Genomic DNA, 9183 nt, shown 5'->3' with positions numbered 1-9183 from the left:
TTTCAAGTTTACATGTCTTTTCTCAGACTTCTGAGTCTTGATGTGTACTGGGTAGACAGCAGCTCAGCCTTATTATGACTGTGTGTAAGAGCCTCTTTGTAGGCTTTTTCCCATATCCCGCAGGATGCTTATTTCTAAGAAGAAAGGAATGAACTATTGACAAATAATTTGGCCCATAGTTCTACATAGTGCTTCATGTAATTGGTGCCCTGTTATTAGAGAAGTCCACCACACAATTGTTCTTGTCCTGATATCTGCTCCAGGCTGTCCACGTGCTTACCACTGCTGTTTTGTATTCAAAATACTGTGATTCTCTCTCTACTTTGAAGTTACTATTTACGAAACAGAAGAGAGGGGACTTGTGTATATGTACCTATTATTTTTGGCAGATGACTGGTAGGATGGCTAAAAGAGGACATGATAGAAATAAAGGTGCCCTTGAAGTGGCCTCGAATGTGGGAGAGGGAGGAAATGTCAGTTTGGCCTTTGATCCTCCTCTTTCCTGACCAGGGTTATTTGGGCTCCAGAGTAATTTCTGACAGTGAAGGGCTCTAGGACTATGGAAGTTGATATGCAACATTTTTGGATGCCATGATGAGGTCAGCTGTCTTGTCGTGCACCCTTTTGCTTTGTGGGTGAGACAGGTCATTAACTGTCTACACTTGAAAATTGGAAAGGATTACAGAACAGATCTACTTACATATTGTGTGGTTAGTAAGAATGTTAAATTGGACAAGGACATTGAAATTCTTCCAAGCTTTGGCTGAATGCTTAATGGATCTAATTAGCAGGTATCTGATAGAGGAGCTATAGTTATTTTTTGACAGTATAAAGCTATGGACCAAACAAGCCTACTCTTTTAAAATACTTTAAGTTTTTGAATAGGTATACATTTATAGCATTCAAAATTTAAAAGGTAGAAAAAGTAATTTCACAAAATCTTCCTTTGACTCCTGTTCTTCAGTCATTGAGATTCTCCCTGTCAGAAACAACCAGTGTTACCAGCTTCTTGGGTATTCCAAAGATGTTCTATGTATCAGTAGGCTGATATAAAGAATGATTTACAATTAGCACATTGAGTATAATGGGCCGCTACTGAAATTGTGCCTTGTACCTATAGTTTGTTGGCATTTTCTTTTAAGCACGATTAATATTTCCTGTTTTTATACTATTTAGCAAACTTTCTTTTGGTGGGGGTAGGAGGTCAATAGCAGAAATTATATTCAGACCAAACATATGTCATTGATTAGCATACTCAAAGATTAGAAACAGGAAAACCTAGCACTTATCTAGTTTACTGTCTTCGTGTCCCCCCACTCCCCATCCTGCCATTGTGTCACATTTGGAGAGATAGAGGCCCTAAGAGATTAAATGACATGTTCTAGGTCACACAGCTAGACAGGGTCCAGGTCTCTTGGCCTCTAGGACAGTTCATCTACCACCCTTTGCTGCCTTTAAGATTGAGGCAATAATAGTTAAAATAATAATAAGTTCCTCATAGAACCTTCATTGTTTTCTGCTTGCTTACTCATCTAAACATGAGATAGGTGGAATTTGAATTCTAGCTACGAAATTCTCTTCTTGAATTTCTCAGTATCTTTTATGACTGAGAGGAGGTGGTGAGGCAGAGTCTTTAGACCATAGTCAGCCACTGATAAGAATGACAGTGCTTTGAGGGAAAATATTTATATATACTTACCTATATATGCATGTATTAGTTTCCTATTGCTGCTGTGACTAGTTACCATAAATGTTTTGGCTTAAAACAACACAGACTTATTATCTTATAGATCTGGAGGTCAGAAGTCCCAAACAGGTCAGCAGGACTGTGTGGCCCTGGAGACAGGCTGTATGGGGGGTAATCTGTTCCTTGCCTTCTCCAGCTTCTCGAGGCTACCTGTATTCCTTGGCCTGTGGCCGCGCATCAATTAGACCCCTGCTTCCATCATCATATCTCTCTTTTTGACTACCCCCGCCACCTCCCCCCATAATGGCTCTTGTGATTACATTGGGCGCACTCAGATAATCACCCCATCTCAAGATCTCGAACTTAATCCCATCTGCAAAGCCCCTTTTGCAATGTCAGTTATCCTACTCTCAAGTTTTGGGGATTAGGGTGTGGACATCTTTGGGGCACATTATTCTGGCTACCTTAAAAGCTTTGAAAGAAATTTGAAATATGGTTGTCCCTTAGGAGGGAAACTAGATGGCTGGGGATCAATTATGAGAGGGAGATTTTTCTTTGTACTCTTTCATTCTTTTGAGTTTGTTTCTTTGCATATTTTATTTACTTTTTATTAATTTAAATTAAAATAGCCACATATGGTTAAGGGTTACCATATTGGAAAGTGAAGCTTTAGAGAAAAAAGTACTAGTTTCTAGACCTGCTTTGGGATAGCCAGGCTCTAGTTTAAGCAATGAATTACATTCCAAAACTTTAAACTCCTTATTTGCAACTGGATTTTTTTCCTCCATAAAAAGAATATAATGACGAGGGATTGAATTTTTCGGACCACTAGAAGAGGGTTATCTTGCCAGATATGGCAGGTACTTCATGGATCTCACAGCCTTGATGCTACTGAAGTTTTTCTTATGTTACTGAAATTGTTTCTATGGAGAAATGTAGGCCAAATTTCTCCTTATTCCTTCTGTCAAGAAGGAGTACCTTTTTTCAGGGGGACCTAAGGACAAGTCCTGGGTGCTTTCCAAAATGGGCACGTTTACTCCCTTATAGAGTACCCCCATCCCTCCTGCCATCTCACCACCAATCTTCCAGCTTTGAGTTTTCCGTCTGGGGCAGGAAGTTTCAGAAATAGCAAATCCAAGCAAAGCTCATCTCTCCCTTTTGTCTACTTTATATCTCCTTAGTTTAAGTTCCCTTCTTCCCCTTTACCCCGACTGTGGAAATATTGATCTTATCACAGAGGTCAGGGCCATACCTGTTCAGGAAGTAGTGCTAGAACTGTGGTCCTGCTGCCCAGTGTGGGTCCCTAGTTTCTGTCCACAGGTGTGTGGACTTAGACTCATGCCAGGAGACCTTAGGTCTTCCTTGGTGTCTGTCATTCATCCTTCTTTTCTCACACGTCCCACTTTCTGAGACCTGTGGTTTCTATTCCCATTGGACACTGAGGCCAAGGGTTTGGGGAAGAGGTGTGTAGGGAGCTAAAGCTCCCCAAATTCAAAAGAGTGCATGGATTATCTCGGGAGGCCTGCTTGCATAAAAAAGAAAAGGCTGGGGTTCTGTGGAATTCCAGGAAGATTAAGTATAGACAAAGGGAGTATCAAAGGAAGTGTCAATTGTACCTCCATCTTCAGGATGTTACTTTTATTATGTTATTTTGAGATACACAAGGGAACTGATTATGTATAAAAAGAAGCATAAGAAATAAACTCGGAGAGACAGTTGTGAGATCTGTTCTCCCTCCTGCACCCTGTCTGTCTTCTCTTTTTTCTCAGTCCCTGCTCCCCCATTCAGGTACCCGGTTTGACTTGGTCGGCTGGCTTCCGACAGAGGTGGGCAGACTGACTCGAGCTTCCCTCCCCACACTGCACTCATGCCGTGCAGTAATGAAATTGGAAGTCCGGGACTCTGACTTTGGCTCCTCTGCTGACAGCTCTGACCTTGTACTTAGCACTTAACCCTTGCAGTTTGGTTTTCTACTCTTATCAAACAGGCTCACTCAGATATTTAGATCCCTTAAAAGCTCTACTCATAGATGAGTAGAGCTGGGAAAATGGGAATTGAGGAGAAAGCTCTCTGCTTACTGCCATGCCTGTGTGGATGATGCCCTTGCTCCACCGGCTCTCCTGTGCTGTTGCAGTGAGAGGGTTTTTCTTTCCTCTTCCTCTCCGGGGGCAGAGAGGGTTTCTGCCTCAGAGTAAGGAGGCTTGCCCATCAGCTGATAATCATCGATATTCTCAGGCCTCAGCCTGTGGTTGAGGTTCCCATTGTCCTTGTGTTCTCATAGAAGGGATGTTAGGCACCAAGTGCCAAACCCTGGGCCCTGGCTTTCTATAGCCTTTGTTTAAGGAAGGTGAGGTACGAGCAGGAGATCCCAAATTTGGATCCAAGACTGGAATGAGTGCTGCTGCCATGGGCATCTCCCAGTCAGCTGTGAGCCCCGTGAGTAGCGGGAAGTCTGTTGAGCCCACCCGCTTTATAACAGGGCTCCCTGTGCTGGGTGGACTATAGCAGTGTCATCACATAAATGTTCCCACCTCACTATGAGTCACCTTTCTTTCCCCTCTTTGGGTTTTTACTCTGATCCCTTTTGTCCATAACAAACAAGCATTGTAGGTCTGATGTGAGGCTGTATGCAGACACTGCCTCATTATCCAGTTAATCTCCATTTGCTGTCACATATTCAGCCAACAGTGGCATTTGCCTGCTTGTTAATCGAAAGCCTTTTTTTTCATTGTCACTTATGGGAAGAGCTGAATGACTCTTTATGCCACAGTCAGCCTTCTGGGGTTATTCACCACAATAGGCCTGACCAGCTAGATTAAAATGTGCAGTCACTGTGGGCTGCCTGTGTCATCAGTTCCGGATCTGCCTCTCCAGTCAGAGATCCAAAGTGAACATAGCTAGATGAGCCGAGGCAGTTCATCTGCAGTTGAGCAGGTGGAGCTATGGTTCCTTTGTGACCTCTGGTAACACTGCTGTTGTGTTGGTTTTGTTACCGGTGTCCAGTCCTCAACGACGAGTTGATGTTATTACCTCCTTTTTTTCTTGATTTATCTCTCAGGTGCCTGTTTTGTGTACCTGCTCTGGATCAGTGCCTCGCACTTAGAAGGCACACAGCTTTTGTGGAAAGAATAAATATGTATATGATTCTCAGAGACCCGAAGAGTTGGGCAAAAGGCTGCAGTGATTCCCACACTGGTGTGTGGAAAACTCACCTGGGAAGCTTATTTAAAATGCATTGTCCCCACCCCTAAAGATTCTGATTTAGCTGTTCTAACAGGAGGCCAAGGGCTCTGCATTTTAAACATGCATTCAGGTGATTTCTTTTCAGGTAATCAGTATCCAGAAAACAGTGTCCCAGGAGCTCTAAAGATTGTAGTGGGCTTAGGAGGTTTCATGCAGGACATACAGGACACAGCTTTAATACATTCGATTCTTTTAGCAGAGACGGCAAATAGGTTTCGTTTAACAAGACAGCTCAAATCTATGCATAGTGCCTGCAGTGTTGGGAAAGATTTTAAGGTCACGCTCAGTTTGCTAGGAAGAACCATGGTTACTAATCAGTCGTGCCCTCCATAGGTGCAGATGGGAGTGGCGGCATATGTACTAACATCTGCCATCTCGGTGGCCTGGACACAGGGCTTGGAGACTGGATCCTCAGCTGGCATGGTGCCTTAGTGCAAGGCAGTCCGGCCAAGATGCAGGCTGTGATAAATCATAATCCTTGGCTACCTTCCTTTCCCTTAAGATTTCAGGAGTAGACATAGAAAGCAGCCAATGATATATGAAAGGCTCAGTGTATAGCGGTGAGAGCACCTACTCTGGTACCAGATTGAATCCTGCCTTATCACTTGGCAGTTGCATAACATTGGACAATTTACTTAACTCTGTGCCTTAGTTTCTTCATCTGTAAAATGGGAGTAATAGTAGTGCCTACCTAATAAGGTAATTATATAAGGATTAAATAAGGTAAAATATATAGAAGTGTGCCTGTCACAGTGAAGACAATATGTGCTAGCTGTTACTTTTATTATGAGCTTATTGTGATTTGAGGGTACAAAAGAATGTTCAGCTTTTTGGAGAAGGAATTTTTAGAGTCTGAGATTCTCTTCTGGGCTGAGCTGTGAAATTCACACAAGAGAAAGGTACATTGGATGTATCTGAAAACCACAAGAACACGTCTTCCTCTTGTAAAAGTGTCATAAAACATATGTTGGCTTATGCCTTCTGACAACTTATCCCTGACTGTGGAACTATGGGAGGTAGCCCACTAAAATACCCAGTGGATAATTATTGATTTTGCTTGAAGTTTTGAAAAGAAAGAGTTCAGCATGAGGAGAGAGGGTATTAACTGGGACCTAGTTTCAGAAGGAGATTGCTGGCAGTACTAATGAATAGTATGGCAAAAAGAACCAGCAGCGTTCCAGCATTTATGAGGTGGCTTTCCTGTAAATTCTAACCAGCTGCTCTGTTGTTTAGCAGTCTCCCAGGGCAGTTCCAGCCTGATACAAGTTCTCCTGAAGCCTGGATTGCCCACATAATTGCTTCCCAATTGTCTCACTGGTTTTCATCTAAGTAACCTTTAAAAAACTATTTTTTTAATTAACTGTGTCTTTTATTTTTTTGTATTCTCTTTAAAATTTTTCTTTTATTTTTCAATTACAATTGACTTACAACATTATATTATTTTCAAGCGTACATTTATGTAACTTATGAAATAATCACTCCAATAGGTCTAGTACCCATCTGATACCATAAGTTACTACATTATTATTGACTATATTCCTTACGCTGTACTTTACATCCCTGTAACTATTTTTATAACTGCCATTTTGTACTTCTTAATCCCTTCCTTTTTCATCCAGCCTTCCAACCCCCCTCCCATCCGGTGACCATCAGTCGTTCTCTGTATCTATTAGTCTGTTTCCATTTTGTTTGTTCTTTATTTAGTTTTTTAGATTCCACATATAAGTGAAATCATATGGTATTTGTATTTATCTGTATGACTTTTTTCATTTTGCTTAATACCCTCTAGGTCCATCTATGTTGTCTCAAATGGCAGGACTTCATTCTTTTTTTATGGATGAGTAATTTCCATTGTATATATGTACCACATCTTTATTTGTTCATCATTGATGAATGAATAGCCATATCTTGGCTGTTGTAAATAATGCTGCAGTGAACATAGAGGTGCATACATCTTTTCAAATTACTGTTTTGGATTTCTTTGGATAAAACCCAGAAGTGGAATTGCTAGGTCACATGGTAGTTCTATTTTTAATTTTTTGAAGAACCTCTATACTGTTTTCCATAGTGGCTGCACAAATTTGCAATCCCACCAACAGTGCATGAGGGTTCCCTTTTCTCCACATCGTCGCCAACACTTGTTTGTTGATTTGTTAACAATAGCCATTCTGACAGGTATGAGGTGATAGATAACTCATTGTGGTTTTAATTTACATTTCCTTGATGATAAATGATATTGAGCATCTTTTCCTATGTGTGTTGGCCATCTGTATTTCCTCTTTGAAGAAATGTCTAGTCAGGTCCTCTGCCCATTTTTTAATTGGATTGTTCGTTTTTTTTGGTGTTGTTTGAGTTTCTTATATATTTTGATATTAACCTCTTATTGGCTATATCATTGGTGAATATCTTCTCTCATTCAGTAGGTTGTCTTTTGTTTGTTGATAGTTTCCTTAGCTGTGCAAAATCTTTTTAGTTTGATGTAGTGCCATTGGTTTATTTTTTCTTTTGTTTCTCTTGCTCGAGGAGATATATCCAAAAAAATATTGCTAAAAGCGATGCCAGATAGTTTACTCTGTTTTATTCTAGGAGTTTTATGGTTTTAGATCTTACATTTAAATCTTTAATCTATTTTGAGTTTATTCTTGTATATGGTATAAGGAAGTGGTCTAGTTTCTCTTGTTTTCCATGTATTTGTCCAATTTTCTCAACACTATTCATTAAAGAGACTGCCTTTACTCCGTTGTATATTCTTGTTCCCTTTGTCATAGATTGTAAGGGATATTTATTAAGCTCCTGCCACATGCCTAGCATTGTGTTGGGTGTCGTGAGGGATACCAAAGAGGTGGCCTATATCACAGGTACTCTAAGCTCTGGTTGAGTAGATATGCCAAATATTTAACAAATTAAAACCAAAAAATCTGTCCTCATTCTGTACAATGCCTGTGAGGGGGCCACAGGGACATATACAGCAAGAACCTTGGGACACCCCTTTTATTATTTACCATACACAGCAGGGTGGCTGAGATGTATATGCAGCTGTAATGAGCAGTATGTGAAGAGGGCCGCGTGGGTCCTGTAGCAGTTCAGAGAGAGAACACACTGTAGACCGGGAGGTCAGGAAGGGCAATGTGAGACCTGGGCAGGAAGGGTGGTAGAATTCACAAAGAGGCATAAACATACTATGTTCAGGTAGTGACAAGCAGATCATTTTGGTGAAGTGTGGGGTCCACCTGATGGCTGAGGTTGGGATGGTGGTAGCCTTTGAATGCTGGGCTTGGAAGCTAATGAAGCGTTCTGAGTAGGCAAGTGACATGACCAGGACAGAACAGAAGTTAGATTGAGCAATGGCAGAGTTGGGCTACCTTACCGAGAGGACGAGCAGACAGGAGTGAGGGCAGCATTCACAGCAGCCATGGCCTGGCGGTGAGCTCCTAACTTGGATGTACAAGGCAGACCTGAAGGAGACGGGGTCTGTCTGAGGAAGCGAGTTACAGACATTGTCTGCCTCTGTAGATGCAGGCTTTCTTACCCACCAGCCAATCTCTTCTTATGTTTTACAGATTCAGCCAGTTATTGAAAAAACCTTTCCTTTTTCTAAAGTTCCAGAAGCCTTTCTGAAGGTAGAAAGAGGACACGCACGAGGAAAGACTGTAATTAATGTCATTTAAATAAATAGTTTGGTGATTATTGGCTCTCTTATTTGGTAAGTGTGGGCACTCCCCCCCCCCACCCCCCCAAAAATACAAACACCTCTTGCCAGTAATTTCCTGTCTTCTGAACTGAGCACAGACATTGAGTTTATAGCCACACTACCACCCTCTGCTCATCACCCTGCCCTGCCCAGAGTGTTTTCTGGCATAACCTGTCCCTGACACATCCCTGCGTTCCTGTTTGCTGAGAGGTCCATGTTCTGTGCCAAGCACAAGGGATGCACAAGTAAGACATGATATGAAAATAGCCATACTTGGACTTGTCTATAAAGTCAGTAAAAATTGCATATTGTTTTTTCAAGCTGTTCTTTCACACCAGATTTGCAAATTGTTATGGCACCTTCTGTCCTAGTAGCTCAAACTTATCTTAGTGTTTGTGAGATACTAATAAGACTTTTGGGCATATGGATGGGTGGCAGCATGAAGAGCTTACTTATAGCTAGTTCCTTCTTAGATTCATCACTGAGCACTTTTTTTCTAACTGGCTAAGGTTTCCTTTGATTTTTTATTTTCCTGCTCTAATGTGGTCATAAGAGCCCTCAA

At 41.5% G+C, this 9183-nt stretch overlaps 1 protein-coding gene across 3 annotated transcripts in view; it reads left to right on the top strand.

The window, feature by feature from the left end:
• Positions 1-8617, top strand: part of RTN4IP1 (reticulon 4 interacting protein 1) — a 46197-nt gene extending 37580 nt beyond the window's left edge. For all 3 annotated transcript variants that reach the window (XM_006926045.3, XM_015600102.2, XM_025042407.1), the window contains one exon: positions 8491-8617. In XM_006926045.3, the coding sequence (XP_006926107.1) occupies positions 8491-8598 (108 nt within the window). In that variant the 3' untranslated portion in view covers positions 8599-8617. The remainder of the gene's footprint in view (positions 1-8490) is intronic.
• The last annotated feature ends 566 nt before the right edge of the window (positions 8618-9183 follow it).

This window comes from Pteropus alecto, unplaced genomic scaffold (assembly GCF_000325575.1).
Source record: "Pteropus alecto unplaced genomic scaffold, ASM32557v1 scaffold79, whole genome shotgun sequence".
In the NCBI taxonomy this organism is placed as follows: domain Eukaryota; kingdom Metazoa; phylum Chordata; class Mammalia; order Chiroptera; family Pteropodidae; genus Pteropus; species Pteropus alecto.
Note: the sequence above shows the minus strand (reverse complement) of the source record. Positions and strands in the feature narration are given on the sequence as shown.